The sequence below is a fragment of the Callorhinchus milii genome, unplaced genomic scaffold (assembly GCF_018977255.1).
Source record: "Callorhinchus milii isolate IMCB2004 unplaced genomic scaffold, IMCB_Cmil_1.0 Scaffold1, whole genome shotgun sequence".
Classification (NCBI taxonomy): Eukaryota; Metazoa; Chordata; class Chondrichthyes; order Chimaeriformes; family Callorhinchidae; genus Callorhinchus; species Callorhinchus milii.
This window is the reverse complement of record NW_024704742.1, coordinates 72,101,639-72,127,252: the sequence shown is the minus strand read 5'-3', so window position 1 is coordinate 72,127,252 and position 25,614 is coordinate 72,101,639. Positions and strand designations below refer to the sequence as shown.

Sequence of the window (25,614 nt, the reverse complement as noted above, 5' to 3'; positions counted from 1 at the left end):
GGGAGGAAAGAGGGAGGGAGGGAGGGAGTAATGGAGGAGGGATGGAGTGGTGCGGAATGGAGGGAGGGAGGGGGAGAGAAGGAGGTTGTGAGAGAAGGAGGAGGGATGGAGTGATGGAGGAGTGAGGGAGGGAGTGACGAAAGAGGGAGGAAGGAGGGAGTGACGAGGGAGGCGGGAGGGAGGGAGTGATGGAGGAGGGAGGGAGTGATGGAGGAGGGGGAGTGACGGAGGAGGGAGGAAGGAAGGAAGGAAGTTAGGAGTGAGGGAGGGGGGAGCGATGGAGGAGATGAATTGAGTCTTGGTTTAAGAAAACAAAGTGTAAAACTAAGAAAATGTATAATTTGTGGGTTTGGTTAGCTGCCAGATTGGGGCCCTGGGCTGCTTATTTACACCCCTGCTGTGTCTCTCTCACTCCCTCTCTCTTTTTCTGTCTCTGTCTCTCTCACACCCTCTCTCTTTCTCTCTCTCACACTATCTTTTAACTCTCTCTCACGCATTCTCTCATTCGCTATCTCTCTATCTCTCACACACTCTATCTGATTCATTCTCACTCTATCTTTCTCACACACATGGGAAAGGGAGGGAAGGAGGAAGGGAGGCGGAAGAGGGAGGGGAGAGAGAGGAGAGGGGAAGAGAAGGGAGGAGAGATGGAGGAGGGGGAGAGCGAGATGGGGGGAGGGGGGGGAGGATGAGAGAGGAGAAGGGAGAGGGAGCGAGAGGGAGAAACTAAGTAAGAGTGGGAGAGAGGTTGAAATTGAGTGGGTGGGAGGGGGAAGGAAGAGAGGGAGGGAACCATTGCTCTAGGAGCTGGAAAGGACAGTAGACATATATTCACAGCAGAGGAGGACATTTCCCCATCGTGTCTATGCTGGTGCTCGCTCCCTCACTGGAGCTCTCTACTCTAATCCCATTCCCTGCTCTCTCCCCATCGTGTCTGTGCTGGTGCTCACTGCCTCGCTGGAGCTCTCTAATCCCATTCCCTGCTCTCTCCCCATCGTGTTTGTGCTGGTGCTCGCTTATCGAAAAACTCCCATCATCCGACCCCTTCAGGAGGAAAGAGAGGGGCAGGGGAGACTGGGACTCTTATTGACCGAAGTACGGAGGGCAGTTTTTACTGCCTCAGACACGTGCCCTCCCTCATGCCCCTCTTCTGGGCTGTTCGTCTCACAGTCTGTGACTGAACCTGGAAGTGTGAACCTGCAGTATTCCCAGACCACCACACGATGGAGGCAAAGCATAGCAATTAAAGTAGCTAATTTTTTGGTCAGCCAGGTGCCCAACACACACGGAAACCCATCACCATGCTCCAGTCCCCAAACCAGACTGAGAGTTCCTCATATTTAATAACAATAATAATCCTTGCATTAATATAGCGCCTTATCATGTCTTTGAGACGTTTCAAAGCGTTTCACAGAATATACTGTAAAGTGAATTGACTGTGCCAATTGCGCAAATTGTTAATTTTTTTAAAGGGATTATTACCCCTGGAAAAGCGATCCACCAATCGACTAGCCATTGGGTTCCTACTTACTGTTTTGCCCCGCCTGGGAATCAAACCGAGTCCTCTTGTTTGCAAGGCGAGTGCTCTAACCACTAAGCTACAGGACTCCATATTTATGCCATCTGCACATGGAAGTGTATAGAATGGAATGTACATTCTCTCTCCCTGGAAGGATACATCCTTCTTATCCAATCCCAGGGAATATTAGCTGCAAGTTGGCAAGAGCCAAGGATTGGGGACCCCAGGGTATGGGGTAACTGCTGGTGTTACATAATATCCTTCACACAGAATAACACAGAGCACTTTACAATGGCTGGGGGAGGCAGGAGGCTGATCAGGAGGGGCAGAGGAGGAGGGATAGCAAAAAGACACAAATAGATTTTAACAACAACAAAAAAAATTGCATTTGTATAGAGCTTTTCACATCGGGAGGATGTCCCAAGGTGCTGGACAGAGTTTCAGACCCAAGCTGGGGGTCGGGGTTGGGGAGAATGGAGGGCAGGGAGATCAAAAGCATAGTTGAAGAGGAGGGTCTTGAGATGGGTCTTGAAGGAGGCAAGGGAGGGGGTGAGGCGGAGGGACTACGGGATGGAGTTCCAGAGGGTGGGGGCAGAGTGGCAGAAGGCCAACCCGCCAGTAGTGAGGCGAGCGAGGCGTGGGACGTGAAGCAGGCCGGAGCTCGCTGAGTGGAGGGAGCGAACAGGATGATAGGGGGTAAGGAGGTTACAGAGGTAGGGGGAAGCAAGACCATGGAGGGCTTTGAAGGTAAGGACCAGGATATTGAACTGTATCCTCTGTGTGATGGGAAGCCAGTGGAGTTGGGCGAGGATGGGGGTGATTGGGTGTGGGAGAGGACATGGCCTGCTGAGTTCTGGATCATCTGCAGGCTGTGAAGGGAGGAGTTGGAAAGGTTGGCAAGCAATGAGTTTGCATAGTCAAGCCTCGATGTAATGAAAGCATGTGTAAGGGTTTCGGCAGCCTGCGGTGTGAGAGTGGCCGAGTCCGGTGATGTTGCGGAGGTGGGGAAGGCAGAGCGGAGCATGGCAAAATGTGGGGTAGAAAGTTAAGGGTCAAACAAGATGCCAAGGTTCTGGACTGGCTCAGTAAGGTGGAGTGTGCAACCATAGATAGTGATCTGTCAGCGCCTGAGATGTGGAAGCGCTGACGGGAGCCAATCAGGAGAGCCTCGGTCTTGTTGACATTCAATTGAAGAAAGTTAGCTCTCATCCAGGACTTGATGTCTGACAGACATTCTGTCAGGACAGCAGTGGTCCTGGAGTCAAGGGTGGAGTCAGAGAGATAGAGTTGGGTGTCATCCGCATACATGTGGAAGTTGACCCCATGTCTGCGGATGATGATAGCAAGAAGGAGCATATAGATATTGAAGAGGAGGGGACCAAGGATAGGTTCCTGAGGAATCCTGCACAAGCCGATTGTGGAGATGAAGTGGATTTAAGGTGGGGATTGAAGACAGATTGAGAGAGGGAGGAAGTTTGAGAAGTTAGGTGTGTAGAATTGGAAAGATCGGTCACCAATTAGAATCCGGCCTGTAACTCACTCCCGGGATCTATTTTCTGGAGCTGGGTGGATGGAGAATGTTCTGGTGGGAGGTTGGGATGGGGAGTGTTGGGGTGGGAGGAATGTTGTAGGGCAGGTGTTATAGGTGGGGAGTGTTTTGGGGCGGGGGGGGGGGATAGTGTTGTAGTGGTGGGGTGGGGGAAGATGCCAGGCACTGCTGCAGTCTGCCACACAGACCCATTAGATTGCTGTCCTTGCCTCTCAGTGTCACGGTGCTAACCTTGGTGAGTAATGTCTCCCGAGGCCCTGGTTGTGATCGAGACACTGAGCTTTGCTGACAGGTTAATGGTTAGTGAAGAGGGGTCACGAGCAGGCCTGATTTAAATATAGATGAATCTCTACATTCTAGGAAAGCACACGTTCTAGGAAAGCACACGGACAATTGTATCAATATTGAGGGTAAGTGAAGTTGAGGGAGTTTCGGATACGCTCCGAGGGCAAGGACCGATTCATTACATCATTCCCAGAGACACTGTTATTATTAAGTGCTCCAAGATGCTACCCCGTGTGAAGGGTGCAATGTAAATGCAAGTTGTTGTTATTATTCCTCGTTGTGTATTGTAGAGGGAGAGTGACAGTGTAGAGGGAGCTTTACTCTGTCTCTAATCCGAGTGGCGACAGTACAGTCCAAGTTCTGGGAGCCCATCATTGGCAAAGGATTGAGTTTAGAAGTTAAGATAATCCTTTATAAATCACTGGTTAGGCCTCAGCTGGAGTACTGTGTCCAATTCTGGCCACCATACTTTAGGATGTTAGGGTCTTGGAGAGGGCACAAAGGAGATTTACCAGAATTATACCACAGATGTGTGACTTCAGTTAGGTGGGAGAGAAGCTGAGATTGTTTCCCAAAAAATTTTTACCCAGAGAATTGTAAAATCTGGAATGTCTGAAAGGGTGGTGAAGGCAGATTCGATAATAGCTTTCAAAAGGGAATTGGATAGATAGTTCTAAAGGAAAAAATTGCAGGGCTGTAGGTTAAGAGTGGGGGAGTGGGACTGATTGGGTAGCTCTTTCAAAGAGCCAGCACAGGAACGATGAGCCGAATGGCCTCCTTCTGTGCTGTAAGATTCTATGATTCTCTCTGGGCTCCACCTGCAGAAATCTTGATGTAGCCATCAAGCTGCGAAACAGCCATCGCTCCCCCACCCTAAACTCACTCGCCCACTGAAACCCGCATCCACCCTTCCCACTCCTTCTGGTACAAAAGCCACCTTCACTTCTTAAATCTGAGTGCCACGCCCTGAAACGCATAAGGCACAAAACCAGCTAATGTTTACCACCAGTTCTGGTTCAAACATCTCCCAACGATCTGCATCTCCCTCAAAATAGCTAAAACTGTGTTTTACTCCAGTGCTCTCCTGGAGGCCAAAATCCATCCCAAGCTCCTGTTTTCACCACATAATCTCCTCCTTGTCCTGTCTCCCCTCCTCAACACCCTCCACCCTCTCTTCACATGCCAAATGCGAAGAGATCAAGTTTCATCCTCAGTATATTCTGTGAAGTGCTTAGAGATGTCTCAACGATGTGATAAGATGCTACATCAATTGCAGGGATTATTGTTATTATTAAGTCCTAGAATGCTCTAGGGTTGGGTCAAGTAAATGGGTGGTAGGTTAGGATAGGTGAGTGCGGGTGGGTTAGGGTTAGGACATGTGAGAGCTGATTGGTTAGGGTTAAGACAAGTGAGAGCTAGTGGGTTAGTACAGGTGAGACCTGGTGGGTTAGTACAGGTGAGAGCTGGTGGGTTAGTACAGGTAAAAGCTGGTGGGTTAGTACAGGTGAGAGCTGGTGGGTTCGTACAGGTGAGAGCTGGTGGGTTAGTACAGGTAAAAGCTGGTGGGTTAGTACAGGTGAGAGCTGGTGGGTTAGTACAGGTGAGAGCTGGTGGGTTAGTACAGGTGAGACCTGGTGGGTTAGTACAGGTGAGAGCTGGTGGGTTAGTACAGGTAAAAGCTGGTGGGTTAGTACAGGTGAGAGCTGGTGGGTTAAGACAGATGAGTGCGGGTTTGACAGGTGACTGCAGGGAGATGACGACAGCTGAGTGCTGGTGGGTTAGGACAGGTACCCACATGCCGAGCGGAGGTGCGCTGAGACCCGGGATGAGTCAAAAAAGGGCACAGGTGGTGTCACGTGTGGAGCGCTGGTTCCCCCGGATCATTTGCAGTTCACAACCCCGTCACACTTAACGCAAACTGACAGGGAAGCCTTTAGTGGAACAAATGCAAGTGTGGTGTCAGGCACGGTTGACCGAGTCCTGAACTCTCTGCCAAACACAGAGCAGATTAACATCAACCAAAATAGCAGCTATTTCAGATCACTTCTGTGTAAGGCGAGCAGTGCCACTGAGCTGTCCGACTGGGTTAGTGCATCCAGGCATACAGGAGAGATTCAAACACACAGTGTTATACATAGAGAATCAGCACACTGCATTATACCCAAAAATTCAAACACATTGCCTTATACAGATAGATTCAAACACACAGCGTTATATAGAGAGATTCAAACAACAAGAACTTTCACTTATATAGCGTCCTCCACCCAGGGTAGTGTCTCAGAGTGTTTAATAGTGGCTGAGCCTGAGTCAGAGATGGGGGTGGGGGAGGTGACTGTAGGCATGGTTGAAAAGGAAGGTTTTCGGGCGGGAAAAAGGGGAGAGAGGGGGCAAGGCTGAGGGAGTGAGGGAGAGCGTGTTCCACAGTTTCGGGGTGAAAGTGTGATCTTCAGTGGTTAAGCGGAGGGTGCAAGGGACAAGTAGGAGGCAGGTGCAGGTCGAATGAAGGTGCCGGGTGGTGGCTAAGGGAGTGAGGAGGTTGAAGAGTTAGGGAGGTGCGTTTACAGAGAGATTTAACACCGAGAATTATATAAAGAGAGTCAATAACAACAACTTGCATTTACATAGTGCCCTCCACACCTTGTGGTGTCTCAGAGCGCTTAACAATGGTGGAGCCCGAGGCTGAGCCAGGGGGAGGGGGAAGGTGATCACAGGTGCGGTCAAAAAGCAAGGTATTCAGGCATGACCTGAAGATGGGGAAGGAAGGGGTGAGGTGAAGGGGTTGAGGGAGGGAGTTCCAAAGTTTCGGGGCATAGTGGCTGAAGGCACGGCTGCTAATGAAGGAGCGGAGGATTTGGGGGGCACAGAGGAGGCTGGACCCAGTAGAGCGGAGGCAGCGGGTACTGGTGCGGGGAGAGAGGAGGTTAGAGAGTTAAACACAAAGCATTACACAAAGAGCTTCAACTCAGGTTATACAGAGATTCAGCACAGAGCATTATATACAGAGACAGAGATAACACAGGTCTGATATTATGGTTTGTGTGGTGACTTGAGTTCCTCCTTCGAGATTCCTCGCTCTTTAAACCAGTGTGTGGCTGGAGCAGATCATACTCCCACATAACAGTATCACTCCTCTGGCAGAGCTTAGCATTATTGTCTCTCTCAGAGATACACATACACATACAGTGTGTGAGAGGAACACACATACATACAACAACAAATTAAATTTGTATAGCATCCTTGAGTGAGAGAGAGAGAGAGAGAGACACACACACACACACACACACAGAGCACACACTTACATCAATAACAACAAAATTACAAAAATACAGAGTGAGGGGGAGTGAGAGGGATACACACATACACAGTCACAGAGTGAGAGACACACACACAGAGCACATACATACAGAGTGAGGGGGGAGTGAGAGACGCACACATATACACACACAATCACAGAGTGAGAGAGGGTGAGCGAGAGAGACACATAAGCGCTTACATAGATATACACACATGCGCGTGCATGCACACACAGGGGTATTAGGATGTGGAACACCCACTCACTGGTGGAAGCAAGTTCAGTAATAACTTTTCAGAGGGAGCTGGAGAAATATTTGAAGAGAAAGGATGACCCCTCCAACAATGCCAGGAATCAGAGAGAAACCAACTCTGACTGAGGTGTGTTCTTGTGCTGTGTGTGAGACCTGGCCCCAGTAAGCCTCTCACATACAGAGAATAATAATAATTATACTGTAAACAGCCATGGATTGAGTGACCAAATTATTATTTAAAAAAAAGTTTTTTAAGGGATTATTACTCCTGGAAAAGCGATCTACCAATCGACTAACAACCGGGTTCCTATTAACTACTAGGTAAATAGAGGCATGTGGAGCAAGGAAACTTGCCTAATGTTTCGCTCGGCCTGGGAATCGAACCCAGGTCCTCTCGCTTGTGAGGCATGTGCACTAAGCTATAGGACTCCAGAAATCTGAGGAGGCAGCTGGAGCTCTATTACTGAAGTGCTGGGAAGTTAGCTGTATTAGCAGGCAAACGCTGGTGTTGCAGGTCGTTTACATTGAAATTTAGAAAATTATTCACTGGCTGAGCTCTAATCTTCTATGTGCCAACTCCTGCTTACTGACAGGAACCAAAACCCTGCCCAAGAAAGAGAGACAAAGAGCATGAGAGAGAGGGAGAGACTGAGAGAGTCTGAGAGATAAGCAGAAATACCTAGAGCAAAGGGAAGAGAGAAAGAGACTGAGAGAGAGCGAAAGAAAAACTTAAGAGTGGTGGAGGCGGGGGAGACCAAGAGCATCAAAGAGAAAGAAACTGAGAGATAGGGAGATCGAGAGCAAGGAAAGAGAAAGAGAGACACCGAGAGAGAGAGGTAGAGACTAATAGACAGACAATTCCTCCTACACTGTCCGTCCAGCATGGGTTAGAGACAGAGTAAAGCTCCTTCTACGTCCAGACTCCCAGGTCAGTGACAGCAATGTCCCACACACAACCATGAAGGAATAACCAATTTCACATCAAACAGCCCGGGCACATTATGTTCCTCAGAGCTGATTCCTGGAATCCCGGGTGCTGGTCGCTGAGTCACATCTTTCCTGCTCACACCCAGTGAGACAGACTCATTATCAGCTGCCAGCCTATTCTGGCTATAGAGACCTCTAATCATGAGAGTGTAGCTGAACGCTGGGGGCCAGTAAGTCTGAATATTTACCCAGTAAGTAGAGAATCCCGGACCAATAAAACGTCACCTGAGGGAACTCCCACTCTCCCTAACCCCCCCCCAGCCACCCCATTGGGGGCACTTCATTGTCAGGCTCTCACGCAAAACCCACTGTGTTCAGGGCTCATGTGTGACAGACACACAGAGGAATGGAGAGGTTGTCACTGACCTGGGAGTGTGGATGGACAGTGTAGAGGGAGCTTTACTGTCTCTAACCCGTGCTGTCACTGACTTTGAGCCTTTGAAGGGTATTTTGTCAAAAAACTGCAGATGGTATTTTTGATGAGGGGAAACAGCAACTGATGCACAAGAATAATAATAATAATAATCCTTGCATTTGATATAGTGCCTTATCAAGTCATTGAGACATCTCAAAGCGCTTCACAGAATATACTGTAGAATGAATTGACTGTATATTTTATGGGCGAAAAGCAGCAGCCAACTGCACAGTGTCCTATAAACAGTCATGGATTGAGTGACCAAATTAATTATTTTTTGGAAGGGATTATTACCCCGGAAATGAGGTCCGTCAATCGACTAACAATCAGATTCCTACTTACTGCTAGGTAAACAGTGGGTTGTGGGTGAGAGGCCTGGGGTTGAGGTTTAGGGTGCATGTTCCTGTATAATATAAACCTGACATTGACTGTAGACCAAATGGCATCCTTCAGAGCTTTAAAGAGTGTGCTATATATTATCTCAGAGATCAGGTGGACTGTGCTTGCTCTTTCTGCTGCTCTACATCCTGAGGGCCTGGGGGGAGAAGAGGTCACTTTGCTTAGTTAATCTCTTAGATCACAGTGGTCCAACTGGCGGCCCACAAGCCGTATCTGGCCCCCCTTCCCTCCATTTCATCTGGCCCACCCCCGCCCTCCATAATCTGTAAATGTTATGTTATGTTTCTGGAAGGGAAACGCAAAAAAAACCTTATGTGGCCCGCAGACATTTCTCAAATAGGGCAACTGGCCCTCAGCAGCCAAAAGGTTGGATACTCCTGTCTTAGACTAATAAAGGTCAAATGATTTCTTATAGGCCTGTCTGCAAAGGCTACAAGGCCCCATTTCTCCCACTTTCATGAAGATTTGTCTTCGAGAAGTTTCTTTAATACAATAATAAAATGTCAGTGACTTGGAGTTTGAGGCTTTCCACCCAAGCAAACTGCAGTAGCTGAGCAGGGATGGAGTCTGTCTGAAAATAATGTTAAGAATGATGAGGGGAACTGACAGCTTAGAGAGTGGAGACTCTTCCCTCTGGTGGAGAATCACTAACAAGGGGCCGGAGTGTGGAACTCAGAGCCAGACCAGTGACAGTGAAATCACAAAACATCTCTTCACACAGAGGGGCTGAGAGTGGGCAACACTCACCCCAGGAGCCGTGAAGGCAGAATGGATCAGGAGGTTTCAAGATGGCGAGAGCGTGAATTAGTGAGTCAATTTATCCCTTTTACTTTGCACCTACACACAAAGGAGCATTCTCACACATACTTTCTCTCACACACACTCTCCCACATACACTCTTCCACACACACACATACATACACAGGAGTAGGCACCATTCACACACACACAGGAATGGGGATTCACACACACACAGGAATGGGCACTGATACACACACACCAAGGAGCGGGTATTCACACACACACACACACAGGAGTGGGCACTCAGACACACAAACAGGAGCGGGCGCATACACACAAACAGGAGCGGGCGCATACACACAAACAGGAGCGGGCGCATACACACAAACAGGAGCGGGCGCATACACACACACATGATCTGGCACTGACACAAACAAACACACACACGCAGATACATACACATACACAGGGCACTCAGACACATACACAGGAGCGGGCACTGACATACACAGGAAAGGGCACTACATTCACACACAGGAGCTGGCACTGACACACACACACACACACACACAGGAGCGGGCACTCAGACACACACACAGGAGTGGGCACATACACACCCACACACAGGATCTGGCACTGAAACACACACACACAGAGGAATAGGCACTCACACACACAGGAATGGGCACTCACACACACACAGGAGCAGGCACTCACGCACACACAAGAGCTGGCACTGACACGCACACACACACAAGAGCTGGCACTGACACACACATACACACACACAGGAGTGGGACTCAGACACATACACAGGAGCAGTCACTGACACACACACACACACACACAGACGAGCTGGCACTGACATACACACACACACACACACACACACAGACAGGAGTGAGCACTCAGACACATACACAGGAGTGGCACTGACACACATGCACTGACACACACACACACAGGAGCGGGCACTGACACACACACACACAGGAGCGGGCACTCACACACACACAGGAGCGGGCACTGACATACACACACAGAGGAGTGGGCACTCAGACACACACACACAGGAGCTGGCACTGACACGCACACGCACAGGAGTGGGCACTCAGACACACACACAGGAGCGGCACTGACACACCTGCACTGACACACACACACACATACACACAGGACCTGGAACTGACACACATCATTCTGGTTTATGCCGTGAGCTTCAGTGGGTTAAAACAACTGAAAAAAACGCTTGGCATTTATATTTCATTTGTGGCTACAGCAAGGTGTGGGTGGGCGAGGAGCTGTGTAAGTGCGCTGATGTCCTGTGTGTACTGGAGCTGGCATGGTATACGGTGCAGTGGCAGGTTTGCTAATGCACAGTGGCAGTTACAGGGGCTGTGATTCCCAGCCACAACCACTCAGCTCACTGACCGCACTTTGACCCCCGCTCTGCAGTGAGACTGCGCATGGTGCCCAGCCCCGGGGAGGGAGACAAGAATGACAAAAGGGGGACAAACGGGGGGCACGACAGCTCCACTACCATCCCCACATCTTCCTGTCCCTCCTAAAGGCCAACCTCATTGGCTGAGAAGTGCTACGTGCTCCTTACTAGGCTGACACTCCAGCACAGTGCCGGGGGGAGACTGCACTGTCAGAGATGCCATCCTTTGGATGAGACGTTCAACTGAAATCCCATCTGTCAGGTGGATGGTAAAGATTCTACAAAGATGTACAATGGAAACTGGCCGCTCGGCCCAACTGGTCCGTGCTGGTGTTTATACTCCACATGAGTCTTCACCCACTCCTCACTCCTCCCTCAGGTGAAGGTCCAGCTTCCTCTTGAATAAACCACAGTCAAAACGGAAGGTCTTTAGGCGGGGTTTGAAAGTTGGGAGGGAAGGACAAGGCAGAGGGATTGAAGGAGAGAGTTCCCGAGTTTCTGGGCGTACATCACTGATCGTGGAATGGAGGGTACGAGGGATATTGGGGGTGTTAAGTCAGGGCTGTGATATGGAGGGTGTTATATCAGGGCTGTGATATCGGGGACAGTGTTATATTGTAGCAGTGGTATGGAGGTGTTATATCAGGGCTGTGATATCGGGGACAGTGTTATATCGTAGCGGTGGTATGGAGGTGTTATATCAGGGCTGTGATATCGGGGACAGTGTTATATCGTAGTGGTGGTATGGAGGTGTTATATCGAGGCTGTGATATGGAGGAGGGTGTTATATCGAGGCTGTGATATGGGAGTGTTAAATCAGAGCTGTGATATGTGGGGGTGTTATATCGGGGCTGTAGTTTACTGGGTGGCCTGGGCGGGCGGTGGCGCTGTCGATGGAGCCGGAGGTGCTACCAGTCGTTGTGGGGCGGAGCGGCCTGTGTGGACCTGTGTGAGCCGGGCCTGGGCGCGATTGGGAGCTGTTGCCGGGCGGGATGGGGTTCCTGACCGCCCTGAGCTGGCTCTCGCTGCTGCTGCAGATCGCTTTCGTCACTCTGGCTATCGGTGAGTGGCGGCGGCCGGGCCTGGCGACGGGGACAGGCCGGAGACCACCGTTGTCATGGTTTCCAGGCCGGGAATTTACCTGTGGCTTTGGTGGGGCTGGGGGGTGGGAGAGGGGTAACCAATCAAAGGGCCCCTTACATCAAATGCGGAGAGGGGTAACCAATCAGGGGGGCGTTTACATCAACTGGGGCGAGGGGGTAACCAACTGCGGGGTGGGGGTCCCCGCAGCTCACGTGCTCAGCCCTCACTCCCCCAACTGAGGACCTTGAGCTCACAGTCCGGGGGAGAGCGCTGCGTTACAGATCAGCCACGACCTTATCGAATGGCGGGGCAGGCGAGAGGGGCCGAATGGCCCACTGCTGCTCCCAATTCTTATCTTATGTTCCGATGTTGTCGGAGGGGCCGTCCTTTGGATGAGACGTTAAACCGAGCCCCTGCCTGTGCCTGTTCAGGTGGATGTTAAGGATCCCCGCAGCGCTGTTGGAAAACAGAATGAAGTTTCCGAATCTATGGAACCCCCGGCCTCAATCCCTCCGTCTTGCCCTCTCTTTGCCCGTCTCCACATCGCACATGAAGGCTTTCCTCTTTGACCGTACCTTCGGTCATCTCTCCTATTCAGCTCAGGTCAAGTCCTGTCGCTGTTAAGTGCTCTGAGACAATAATAATAATAATAATAATCCTTGCATTTGATATAGCGCTTTTCACGTCGGGAGGACGTCCCAAAGCGCTTCACAGAACACACTGTAAAGTGAATTGACTGTATATTTGTGGGCGAACGCGGCAGCCAATTGCGCACAGCAATGTCCCACAAACAGTCGTAGATTGAAAATGACCAATTTATTATTGTTTTTGGTTTTGGAGGGATTATTATTAGGCTCTGTGTGGAGTAAGGAAACTTGCCCAAGGTTTCGCCCTCTGCCTGGAATTGAACTCAGGTCTCTCGCTTGCAAAGCGAGTGCTCTAACCATTGAGCTACAGTACTCCTGTAGTTATGCGTATGAAGGACACTTGTATAGTATAAGTGCAAGTTGTTATACTTGTGCACCTTATAGGAGATGCATTGGGAGGGTGTAGAGGTTGCATTAATCAGGGAGTGGTGATAGAGAAACTATATATATATATCAGACAAGGCACTGCCCACCAATCAGAGCTGTGGAAATGACATTCTTTCCAATATAGTCCAGCAATACAGTCAAGCGACAAAGAGTGGACTTTCAGCCTAGAGTTTCTGTCATGGAAACGCTGATCAACTCAAAGCAACAGACGCTGAAGATGCTGAGAAAGATTCTTGCCCTTTCGCCCCAACCCCGGCAAAGCACGAGGGCTATTATAACATATTCAGTTATTATAAGCCCCTATTTACCTAGCAGTAAGTAGGAACCTGGTTGCTAGTTGATTGGCAGATGGCTTTCCAGGGGTAGTAATCTCCTCCCCACCACCCCCCAAAAAAAATTGGTCACTCAATCTATGACTGTTTATGGGACACTGCTGAGCGCAATTGGCTGCCACGTTTCACCCACAAAATATACAGTCAATCCAGTATATTCTGTGAAGTGCTGTGAGACTTCTCTGTGACGCAACAAGGAGCTACATCAAATGCAAGGATTATTATTATACTTACTGAGAAATCATACTGACTGATCAGGGTAGAAGCCACCTTCCTCAGTTCCAGCCAACACCGCCTATTTCTCTTTTGCTCTGACTCGCTGAGGTTATCATCATGTAGTCCTCCATGCCGATCAACTAATCTGTCTCTGGCCCCCTGAAGTTGCTAACAATCTTTTTTTTACTGTTCATTCCGTCGCATTTCACCCACACAGTCAATCCACTTTACAGTGTATCCTGATAAGCGCTCTAAGACGTCTCAATGGCTTGATAAGGAGCTTTATCTATTATTATTATTATCAATTATCATTATTATTAGCCAAGGATATTGAGCCGAGGTGCTGGGGAACATGGAGGCTGGAGGAGGGTCAGGGGTGGGCATGCAGAGTCTCGGGGGAAGAGTTGATAGATTGGGAAAAGTCTAGATGAAGTGAAGTGGAGGTGAGGAAGCTTGGCAATGTCTTGATCGGTCAGTGGGCTAGGAGTGGGAGCTTGGAGCAGATGGGTAAATGTGTCTGTCTTCCGCCTCCCCAGCCGCTGGCTTATACTATCTGGCAGAGTTAATAGAGGAATACACAGTCATCACCAGCCGCATCATCAAGTACATGATATGGGTGAGTTCAGCATATCAGTACATCTCCCACTGCTTGCTCTCTCCCCACTGGGTCTTATTCCCCACTGGAGCTCTCTACTGTAATCCCATTCCCTGCTCACTCCCCATGTGTCTGTGCTGGTGCTCACTCCCTCACTGGAGCTCTCTACTGTAATCCTATTCCCTGCTCTCTCCCCCTCAGGTCCGTGCTGGTGCTCGCTTCTCCACTAAAGCTCTCTAATCTCATTCCCTGCTCTCTATGTGTTGGGCTATGGTGGTGTGTGTATTGTGATGTGTTGGGAGAGTTTGGAGGTGCTGTGCTGTTATTGACCTCCCCACCCCTCAGTGACTGTCTGTGTTTCAGTTCTCCTCAGCTGTGCTGGTCGGTCTCTACCTGTTTGAAGGCTTTCCGGGGCTGATGGTGGGCGTTGGCCTCTTCACCAACCTCGTCTACTTTGGGCTCCTGCAGACGTTTCCCTACATAATGCTAAGCTCACCCAACTTCATCCTGTCCTGTGGTAAGGTCCCGGACGGGCTAGTGTGGGATGGGCTGTGTAGGCGGTGCGGGAGGTGGCGCGTTGGTGGCGTTTGTGACGGCCATATTGCTTGTGCGTGGGCAACACGGGAGGTAGTATGTGGGTGGCCTGTGGACAACACAGGAGGTAGCGTTTAGGTGGCATTGTGGGCAACACGGAGGTAGTGTGTGGATGGCATGTGGGCAACACGGGAGGTAGCGTGCGGGTGGCATGTGGACAACACAGGAAGTGTCGTGTGGGTGGCCTGGGGGCAACACAGGAGGCAGCGTGTTGGTGGTGTGTGTGACAGCCATGTGGGCGACGTCAGAGGTGGGGGGGGGTTGGAGGGAGCCCAAGTGGGCAGACACTCTCCTCGGTGCTGGACATTGGACGGCTGTGTGGCATTGGTGAGCGGCCCTGGAGGTGGAGTGTATGCTGGCTGTTTAGTTGATGTGTGACGGGCACTGATCTGCTCCTCTCCTCTTCGCAGTCCTGGTTATTTATAACCATTACCTGGCGTTCCAGCAGTTTGCCGAGGAATACTACGCTTTCTCCGAGGTGAATGTGTGAGCATTAGCTTCACCAGACTGAGCGTGGGGAGGCTGTGTCTCCGGAGTGAGATGGGGGAGGGAGTGGGTATGAGGGAGTGTGTGTGAGTGTGTGTCTGTAAGTGTGATGGTATGTGTCTGTGAGTGCGATGGTATGTGTCTGTGAGTGTGATGGTGTGTCTGTGAGTGTGATGGTGTGTGTGAGTGTGATGGTGTGTCTATGAGTGTGATGGTGTGTGTGAGTGTGATGGTGTGTGTGTGAGTGTGATGGTGTGTGTGTGAGTGTGATGGTGTGTGTGTGAGTGTGATGGTGTGTGTGTGAGTGTGATGGTGTGTGTGTGAGTGTGATGGTGTGTGTGAGTGTGATGGTGTGTGTGAGTGATGGTGTGTGTGTGAGTGTGATGGTGTGTGTGTGAGTGTGATGGTGTGTGTGAGTGTGATGGTGTGTGTGAGTGATGGTGTGTGTGTGAGTGGTGGTGTGTGTGAGTGTGATGGTGTGTCTATGAGTGTGATGGTGTGTGTGAGTGTGATGGTGTGTGTGAGTGTGATGGTGTGTGTGTGAGTGTGATGGTGTGTCTGTGAGTGTGATGGTGTGTCTGTGAGTGTGATGGTGTGTCTGTGAGTGTGATGGTGTGTGTGAGTGTGATGGTGTGTGTGTGAGTGTGATGGTGTGTGTGTGAGTGATGGTGTGTGTGTGAGTGTGATGGTGTGTGTGTGAGTGTGATGGTGTGTGTGTGATGGTGTGTAGGTGAATGTGATAGTGCATGTGTGAGTGAGTTCCTGTCCCGGTGGTTACTGACTGACTGTGTGTGTCTCAGGTGCTGGCGTACTTCACTCTGTGCCTGTGGATTATCCCCTTCGCCTTCTTCGTGTCACTGTCCGCCGGGGAGAATGTCCTCCCGTCCACCGTCCAGCACGGAGGTGAGTGTCTGCCCTCTCGGGCTCCCTCCAACCCACCTCCGCTCCATCCCAACCCCCACTGTACAGGACTCCTCATCTCTCTCGCTCTTCCCTTCCTCCTACACTCTACAGATCAGGAGGCCGAGGGAGTAAAGAGTAGCAGACAGTGAAGTGGGAATGAAGGGGATGGTATCCAGCCAGACTGAATTGTTTATTCCCTCGGTGATGTTGAGAGTCATGAGAGAACGAGGCGCAAAACTGCCGACCAGCCGGCAGGTGTCATTAGCCTGAAAATGGTGTCCAATGTTAGCCCAAAAGGCCACCTGGTGGAGGACAGCAGTATTACCACATCCCGTATTGATCTGATTTCCAAAACAGCTCCGGGCTATCAATCCATCGAAGCTACATTTCTTCCTTTTGAAACAGCGCCTTATCAGGCGTTGAGATGTTTCAAAGTGCCTCACAGGATTTACTGTAAAGTACAGCGACTGTGTTTATAGGTGAATGCAACAGCCGATTTGCCACAGCAATGTCACATAAACAATTAATGACCAATTTTAGATGGGGTGGGGGGAGGGGGATTGTTGGCCAGGCTCTGGGAGTCAAAAATATGAAAGACTACTAGGTTAAACAGAGTTATGTAGAGTAAGGAAGCTTGCTTAAGGTTTCACCCTGCCCTGGAATCGAACCCGGTTCTCTCGCTTGCAGAGGCCAGTGCGCTATCCACTACGCTACGGGACTTCACAAGTTGTTTATTGGTTATTGTTTGATTTTCCAGACGACGTCGTGTCAAACTACTTCACTAAGGGCAAGCGGAGCAAGCGCTCAGGAATCCTCATCATCTTCACCTTCTTCAAAGAGGCCATCTTACCCAGCCGGCAGAAAATATACTGACGCGGGCAGAGGTTGGCGAGAGACTGGCCCCGCGGGGGAGGGGAGCATGGGTGTCTAAGCAAAGCGGGGGAGGAGCCCCCCCGCCAGGGCCCGGCGTCCGATCTGGACAGTGATTAGGATCTCGATCTCTCAAGCCCTCTCCCTCCCTCGGTTGCCATCCGCACAGGGATTGGGGTTTGCACAGGGATTGGGGTTTCATGCTGACTTCCCATAGATTATGAACTGAGTTCCATTTAGCGGAACTGGCTGCTTCCCCTCCCCTCCCCCATACACACACACACATACACACACACATAGTGTATTAAATGTAAATGGTCCCATTTTACAGGCATTCTGTGTCTGATTGATTTATTCTATTGGATGAAGAGTTCAGAATCCTCTGTAATGGACAGAGCGAGGAGCTGGTGGACATCAATACAGAGACAGACACAGTCAGTGACACGACGCTGGCCAGGAGAGATAGTCTGACACAGTGAGAAGGAACAGGAGACTATAGAAAGGAGGGAAATGTCTTTTGGGAGGGAGATGGGAGGGAAATGTCTGATGTGCGACTAGGTGGGGCAGTGACCACAGCAGATACCACAGTGACCTTTGGGCCCTGGCGAGCAGGTGCAGGGATCATTCACATTCCCAATGTAAGCAAGACACTTCAGACATCCAGTCTCTGCTCCTCACTGTCCAGTCTCCACCGCTCACCATCCAGTCTCTGCCCCTCACTGTCCAGTCCCCACCGCTCACCATCCAGTCTCTGCCCCTCACTGTCCAGTCCCCACCGCTCACCATCCAGTGTCTGGCTGTGTCAGGGCTGCGAGCAGTAAGTGCTGACGGCGGGCTGCGTGTGTGTGGGGGGCTGAGGGACGAGGCAGGCAGACAGGTCGTGTTTAGGGGGCTTGGTAGTGGGAGGTTTGGGGGTGGGGGGCTTGTCGGTGGGGGTCTGTGTGTAGGCAGTGAAGGCCTCGGGCTCCAGGACCTCCCGCAGGTGCAGTCCTATCTCAGAGACGGGGAGACGGTCGCTTGGGGGCCGGCGCTTCCTCAGGACGGTAAGGATGTTGGGAGAGCGGAAGTTCTCGGGGTAGTGCAGGCGGGAGAAGACTGTGAAGGGGAAGAGGTTTTTCCTGATGACGTGGTCAGGAAGGCTGGGCATTCGGCCTACCTGCCAGCCAATGTATGTGCGCAGCTCGGGACGTCCCATCTTGCTCACCCCAAGCCGGAAAAACGGCTCAAAGTTATAATCCTTCAGCACCCTCTTGGGGTCCACGGTTGTTCTCAGCATTACCGGACGGTTGATTTTGGTGACGGGGTGGGTGCTGGGGTTGGTGCTGGGGTTCCAGCGTGGTTTGCGGGCCGTGCCCACTACTGCCATGGTGGTCTGGTCGTCGAGCTCCTTGGGGTGCGCTCGTCTCCGCAGCTCCCTGATCCAGTCCCGAGGAGGGGTCGCCTTCCGGCACGACCCCCGGCTCTTCTTGATGCCAAATTCCTGGGCGGCTTTGAGCTGGTCGGAGCTCTGGTTGAGGATGAGCGAATCACGGCGTTGTTTCAGCCATTCCGTGGGCGCATTGCTGCGTTTCTTGTAGAAGGCAGTAGGTTTGTCCAGGATATTACGCATGTGTTTCTTCTCCAACCACCACTTGAAGGCCTCGTTATTAAAGTACTCCTTCTCCTCCTGCAGAGATCACCTCAGTAACCACACTTTCAGTTACTTTGCTCTGAAGCTTTGAAATTCTCTACCCCAATCACTCCACCTTGCCCCTCTTTCAAATGCAAGTTGTGATTGTTGTAAACCAGGCACCCAACCCAATCCCCTTGTCAGCCCTCCCATTTTGCAGCCCTTAACTTGACTGTGTCTTAGGCCTCACAGGGCCAGAGTTAAATCCCTGTGTTGGAACGTAGTAAAACAGGCACATTAGGAGGTCTCATTCAGCCCACCAAGCCTTTTCCGCCAGTTTACTGGTAGTTGTTTTCATGCCCATGCTCTGCCTTCACCACCCTGTCTGTCTCTTATCATACATTATTGGTTGTCTCCAGATCTCTCTGGGGCCTAATGTTCCCCACTCTTACAGTGCTGCGTGAGGATATGCACAACTAAAGACCTTCCTCTTCCATAGTGCTCACAGTCACCTTCCCCCTCTCCGGCTCATCCTGAGCTTCAGGCTCAACCTCAGCTCTAACCCTCCTGGCTCTGAGGTTAAGGCTCAGCCCCTTGTAATGATCCTCAGAGGGAAGAATCGTCTACTCTCTAACCTGTCAATTTCCTGTCATTATTTTATACCTCAATCACATCTCCTCGTAACTTAAGTACTATCGTCTACAATTCCCTTCACACCTGGCTCCTCCCTACTTTTCCAACCTGCTTACTCCCACTCCACTATCCACCGCCTCTACTCCGCCGGCTCCGGCCTTCTGCATGTCCCATGTGCCCTGCGCTTCACCATCAGCTGCCGCACTTTCATTCAATAAGCCTCGAAGCTTTGTAACTCCCCCAATCCTTCCACCCTGCCTCTCCTTCCCCACTTTTAGAACACAACTAAAGACCTTCCTCTTCTACCATGCTTACGGTCACCTTCCCCCTCCCCCCGGCTTGTCGTCAGTCTCCGTCACTGTTAAGCGCTTATAGGACACTGTCCTACATGAAGTGCAAGTTGTTGTCATTGTTATAGCCCCGGTCTACCCAACCTCTCTCATCGTAACTCAAAACATCCCGCCCAGAGATGAATCTAGGGACTGTCACTGGTCGCTGGTTACTGATTGTCGCGAGAGAGTGAGGTTTTTTCTTCACACCGCTCTGCTTAACAACTAAACAGCTTTATCCGGCCATTTCTAAGGCTGTTCAGTCACGTAGGTCCAGGCCTGAACTTCCGTTCATACCAGCTGGGAAGGACCTCACACACACACACACACACACACACACTCCAGCCCTGAGCTCCAGCCTTGCCTGGCCAGGCTGTGCTGTGCTGGGCTAGGCTGTGCTTGGCTGGGGGCTACCCTAGGCTAGGCTGGGCTGATCTCGGAAACTAGCTATTGGGAATGGAGAAGGGAATAATGCCCAGTGTTCTAGCCCCCTCCTCCTTCTCCCCGGCTCCCTACCAGACCTCACCTCTTCCATGTCATTCATGTACTTTTCTTCCACCAGCATCAAAGGCTTCATCTTCTCCAGTTTGTTCATTTCTTTCACAATGTCATTGGCGTTACTCTCCCACATCACGCTGGCGAGATACCTGCCAACACAGCACCGACTGAGACACAACACCACACAGAAACCGCTTGAGACGCACAGCTAGGTTGGGTTGCGCTGGGAGCTGAGGCTTTGCTGTGCTGGGGACTGGGCTGGGCTGTACTGGTCTGGGGCTGGAATGGGCTGGTGATCTGTGCTGGGGTGTGCTGAGGGTGGGGTGAGCTGAGCTGTGCTGGGGTGAGCTAAGGTGAGCTGGGCTGAGCTGAGCTGGGCTCTGCTGGGATGACTCACTTGGCACACCTACGGCGACCCCAGATCTTGGCTTTGTCGATGGGCTTGTGGTCGCTGTTGTCCTCGATGTTGACATTGGCTCCGGCCTCGATCAGGGTCATTAGATAGTGCAGCAGCCCCTCGTTAGCTGCCATGTGGAGCGCGGTCATCCCACTGGTCGTCTGCCTGTCTCGGGGATGGGGGGGAGACGTCAGTCGTCAGCGTCAAAGACCCTGCCCCCAGTCAATGCTTCCAACCATTACCTACCATTCACCTGGTGAGGATCCAAAACCGCACTTGTCCTGCTAGGACCACCCTACCCATTAGGGCTTTGGCTTGCAGGATTAACAGGAGCTGAGTGGGAGGATTCCTTGCCCCCAGTGACTGGTCTGCCCTTCCAGGTCCTGCCAATGAGCCAGGCTGGGCTGTGCTGTCATCAGCAGTGCCCCGGAATACTGCGGACCCGCCTGGCTCAGGAACTGGACTAGAGACCGTCACAGAGGGTGGGCTCGATTTAAAAATCCGTTCCATGTTCCATGTCACCTTGGAGCCATGGAACATGGAACGGAGGAAGATAGACACAGGAAGATAGACACTAGCTGGTCATTTGACAAGTGTTGGTTTGAGCCTCCACTAACTAGGGGAGGGAGCGAGGAGGGGGTAGAGAGTTGAGAGGGGAGCTGAAGGCACGGTCAAAGAGAAAGGTCTTGAAACCAGCCTTGAAGGAGGAAAGGGAGGAGGCGGCGAAGGCACTGGGGGATGGAGTTCCAGAGCCTCAGGGCTGAGAGGCTGAAGGCCCGGCCACCGATGGTAGGGCGGTTAGGGCGGGGGATGTGGAGCAGACCGGAGCTTGAGGAACGGAGGGTACCGGCAGGTAAGTAGGGGGTTAGTAGGTCGGAGAGGTAGGAGGGAGCGAGGCCGTGAATGGCCTTGTAGGTGAGGGTGAGGATCTTGAATTCGATCCTCTGGGGGATGGGGAGCCAGTGGAGGCGAGCGAGGGTGGGAGTGATGTGGTCGCGAAGCCTGGTGCGGGAGAGTACACGAGCTGCAGAGTTCTGAATGACCTGCAGTGTGGAGGGAGGTGCCGGGAAGGCAGGCGAGGAGAGAGTTCCCATAGTCCAGCCTTGAGGTGATAAAGGCATGGACCAGAGTTTCAGCAGCGTGAGGGGTGAGGTAGTGCCGTAGTCTGGCAATGTTTCGGAGGTGATGGAAGGCGGTGCCAGTTGTGGCGCAGATATGAGGAAGGAAGGACAGCTCAGGGTCGAACAGAACCCCGAGGTTCCTGATGGCTTTGAGAGGTGGAGAGTGCAGCCTTGGATGCTGATGCTGTCAGCACCTGAGGTGCGGAGGCGCTGACGTGAGCCAATCAGGAGGGCCTCAGTTTTGTGCACATTGAGCTGAAGAAAGTTGTCTCTCGTCCAGGATTCAATGTCAGACAGGGGTGACTAGAGATTGGGCTGTCCCTGTGCACCCCCCCACCTCACGGTAACCTGTGACCTACACATCGGTTTGGGCGCCGTGGCTGAGCAGGTACTTGAGGCACTGGAGACCCCGGATCTGATGGCCTTTGCTGATGACCATGTGTATCGGCCGCCAGCCCTCAACACTGGCCTGGTTCACGTCCATGTTAAACTCCTCCACCAGTACCCGCAGCGAGTCCAGCCGGCTGTGCAGGGCCGCCATGTGGAGCGCCGTGTGGCCCTGACACAGAGAGAGTTGGTGTTAGTCCCTGTGTGGCCCTGACATACAAAGACACAGAGAGTGTCCGTCACTCACTGTGTGAGCCTGACACAGAGAGACACACACAGAGTGTCACTCGCACACAGACACACACACATTCCTTCCCTGTCAATGACTCACGTACTGATCACTCTGTCTGGCTGTGTCTCACACACACACACGTGGAAACATAGGAGCAGGAGTAGGACATTCAGCTCCTTCAGCCTGTTGCACCATTTTACTACATCATGGCTGACCTGTACCTCAACTCCATTTACACGCCTTTGCCCCATATTGTTTGACATCCTGATCTAACAAAAATCTATCCACCTCAGTCTTGAAAATATGAATTGATCCAGCATCCACAACCTTTTGGGGAAGAGAGTTCCAGATTTTCACTACACTTTGGGTGAAAAACTGCCTATTGATTTCACTCCTGAAGCTTAACTCTAATTTTAAGATGATGTCCCTTGTACTAGACTCCTCCACCAGAGGAAAACTGCCCAAAACTGAACTCAGTACTCCAGATAGGGTCTGACTAAGGCTCTATATAGTTGAAGCACAATTTGTTCTCATTTATATTCAGGCCCCTGTGAAATAAAGGCCAACATCCTATTAGCCTTAAGTTTTGTACCTGTGAGCTTGTTTTTAGTGATTTGTGTACGTGGACATCCAAATCCCTTTACTCCTCCACAGTTCTGGATTCACATGCTGGTCTGTGGCCTGTCACACACACACAGACACATACAGACACTGTCACACACACAGTCACACACACATACGCACTGTCAAACCCCACATTTGTGCCATGACCCGTTCCAACTTTCCTCATCTCTGCAACATTGTCTACCTCCGCCATCGCATCTCACCACAGGCTGTCGAGACCCTGATCCATGCTTGATTACACCAACTGTCTGCTCACTGGACTTCCCAATTCTTCCCTCCACAAACTGCAGATTATTCAGAACTCTGCAGCTCGTGTCCTCTCCCGCACCAGGCTCCGGGAACCTATCACCCTAATTCTTGCCCGGCTTCACTGGCTCTCTATTCCTCAGAGAATCAAGTACAAAACCCTTGTTCTTACCTTCAAGGCCCTCCATGGTCTTGCTCCCCCTAACTCTCCTACCTCATAACCCCATATCAGCCTGTCCACTCCCTCCGCTTGGCCTGATTCAGGTCCCCCGCACTTCCCATCCCACCATTGGTGGTTGGGCTTTCAGCATCTTTGCCCCCACACTCTGGAACTCTATCCCTCAATCCCTCCGCCTCACCCTCTACCTTGTCTCCTTCAAGGCCCATCTGAGCCTTTCCTCATCGACCATGCCTTCGGTCACCCTCCCAACCCCACACACCCTGCTCTCCTCTCCTCTAACCCCAACTCCCAGCTTGGAACCAAAACCTCTGATTGTCCAATGCCCTGAGACGTCTTTCCGATGTGAAGGGTACTATACAAATGTAATTTATTTTTGTTATCACACTCACAGCCTGGTCCGTGGCCAGGTTGCCCTTGTTCTTGTTTAAGCTGAGCCGGAGCCAAGTCAGGTCCCCGATACTGGCCGCCATCAGCTCATCCTGGTGAACCTTCAGTCCCATCCATGGCTTCATCATCCTGGTTGCCATCCCCATCCTACAGCCTGTGGGGGAGAGAGAATGAGTGAGTAAGGGAAAGCAGCCCCCAGCCCCCATTCTGAGGGAGTGAGAGAGAATAGCCCCCATCCCATAGCCTGGGGGAGAGGGAGAGAGGGAGTGAGAGAGCAGACCCCAACCCATAGTCTGGAGGAGAGAGAGAGAGGGAGTGAGAGAGCAGACCCCAACCCATAGTCTGGAGGAGAGAGGGGGAGTGAGAGAGCAGACCCCAACCCATAGTCTGGAGGAGAGAGAGAGAGGGAATGAGAGAGCAGACCCCAACCCATAGTCTGAAGGAGAGAGAGAGAGAGAGGGAGTGAGAGAGCAGACCCCAACCCATAGTCAGGAGGAGAGAGAGAGAGGGAATGAGAGAGCAGACCCCAACCCATAGTCTGAAGGAGAGAGAGAGAGAGAGGGAGTGAGAGAGCAGACCCCAACCCATAGTCTGGAGGAGAGAGAGAGAGGGAATGAGAGAGCAGACCCCAACCCATAGTCTGAAGGAGAGAGAGAGAGGGAGTGAGAGAGCAGACCCCAACCCATAGTCTGGAGGAGGGAGTGAGAGAGAGGGAGTGAGAGAGAGCAGCCCCCAGCTCCACACTCGCGGGTGAGGCGAGAGGGAGAGGGAGGAGAGAATGAGAGAGTGAGGAGAGAGAAAGATTGAGTGAGGGAGGGAGAGAAAGAGTGTAATTGAGTGAGAGCGACAAAGTGAGTGAGGGCGAGGGACTGAGAGTGAGAGAGAGAGAGTGACAGACAGATTGAGGAAGAGATAAAATGAGGGCGAGAGTAAGGGTGAGGGTTAGGGTTTGTGACATACACACAGACTGAGATTGAGTGAGGAGAGACAGAGTGAGTGAAGGGAGGGAGAGAGGGAGGGAGGGAGAGAGGGAGGGAGGGATAGATTGAATGAAGAGAGAGTGAGGGAGAGAGACTGAGATTGAGTGAGGAGAGACAGAGTGAGTGAAGGGAGGGAGAGAGGGAGGGAGGGAGAGAGGGAGGGAGGGAGGGACAGATTGAATGAAGAGAGAGTGAGGGAGAGGGATAGATTGAGTGAGGAGAGACAGAGTGAGTGAAGGGAGGGAGAGAGGGAGGGAGGGAGAGAGGGAGGGAGGGAGGGACAGATTGAATGAAGAGAGAGTGAGGGAGAGGGATAGATTGAGTGAGGAGAGACAGAGTGAGTGAAGGGAGGGAGAGAGGGAGGGAGGGAGAGAGGGAGGGAGGGAGGGACAGATTGAATGAAGAGAGAGTGAGGGAGAGGGATAGATTGAGTGAGGAGAGGCAGACAGACAGACAGACAGGCAGAGGGAGGGAGGGAGGGAGGGAGGGAGGGAGGGGAGGATGGGGTGTCTGTATCTCTCTCACTGTCCAATAAGCCACTGACTTTGTCCACATTAACTCCGGGAACAAACCCGGACCATCAGCTCTCTCTGTGCCCAATCCCTGCCGTCTCCATGGCTACAGGTAAACACACACACACACACACACAGAAACAGAGATAAAGACGGACTATAGAGACAAGAAACAGACAAAAACTTCCCACTGAGTGTGAGCACTGCCCTCCCACACACACTGAGTGTGAGCACAGCCCTCCCACACACACACTGAGTGTGAGCACAGCCCTCCCACACACACTGAGTGTGAGCACTGCCCTCCCACACTCACTGAGTGTGGACACTATCCTCCCACACACACACTGAGTGTGAGCACAGCCCTCCCACACACACACTGAGTGTGAGCACTGCCCTCCCACACACACTGAGTGTGAGCACTGCCCTCCCACACACACTGAGTGTGAGCACTGCCCTCCCACACTCACACTGAGTGTGAGCACTG

At 51.7% G+C, this 25,614-nt stretch overlaps 2 protein-coding genes across 2 annotated transcripts; one reads left to right on the top strand and one right to left on the bottom strand.

The window, feature by feature from the left end:
* Nucleotides 1–11,765: 11,765 nt before the first annotated feature.
* On the top strand, nt 11,766–17,511 carry tex261 (testis expressed 261). Its single transcript, XM_007908571.2, has 6 exons — nt 11,766–11,943; nt 14,083–14,162; nt 14,505–14,658; nt 15,146–15,213; nt 16,022–16,124; nt 16,882–17,511. Exons 1-6 carry the CDS (start codon nt 11,874–11,876, stop codon nt 16,995–16,997), a joined length of 591 nt encoding a protein of 196 aa, XP_007906762.1. The 5' UTR covers nt 11,766–11,873; the 3' UTR covers nt 16,998–17,511.
* A 2-nt stretch (nt 17,512–17,513) lies between these two features.
* Nucleotides 17,514–25,234, bottom strand: ankrd53 (ankyrin repeat domain 53). Its single transcript, XM_007908572.2, has 6 exons — nt 25,163–25,234; nt 23,641–23,792; nt 21,941–22,140; nt 20,461–20,625; nt 20,092–20,212; nt 17,514–18,660 (listed from the first exon to the last, which is right to left on the bottom strand). Exons 2-6 carry the CDS (start codon nt 23,782–23,784, stop codon nt 17,797–17,799), a joined length of 1,494 nt encoding a protein of 497 aa, XP_007906763.1. The 5' UTR covers nt 23,785–23,792; nt 25,163–25,234; the 3' UTR covers nt 17,514–17,796.
* Between the last annotated feature and the right edge of the window lie 380 nt (nt 25,235–25,614).

Coding starts and splice junctions, on each gene's coding strand:
- tex261 (XM_007908571.2), top strand. CDS start 11,874: ATGGGGTTCCTGACCGCCCTGAGCTGGCTCTCGCTGCTGCTGCAGATC. Junction 14,659..15,145: donor CAACTTCATCCTGTCCTGTG/GTAAGGTCCCGG, acceptor TCCTCTTCGCAG/TCCTGGTTATTTATAACCAT. Junction 16,125..16,881: donor GTCCACCGTCCAGCACGGAG/GTGAGTGTCTGC, acceptor TTGATTTTCCAG/ACGACGTCGTGTCAAACTAC.
- ankrd53 (XM_007908572.2), bottom strand. CDS start 23,784: ATGGGGATGGCAACCAGGATGATGAAGCCATGGATGGGACTGAAGGTT. Junction 20,626..21,940: donor CACGGCGCCCAAACCGATGT/GTAGGTCACAGG, acceptor TCCCCGAGACAG/GCAGACGACCAGTGGGATGA. Junction 18,661..20,091: donor ACATGAATGACATGGAAGAG/GTGAGGTCTGGT, acceptor TGATCTCTGCAG/GAGGAGAAGGAGTACTTTAA.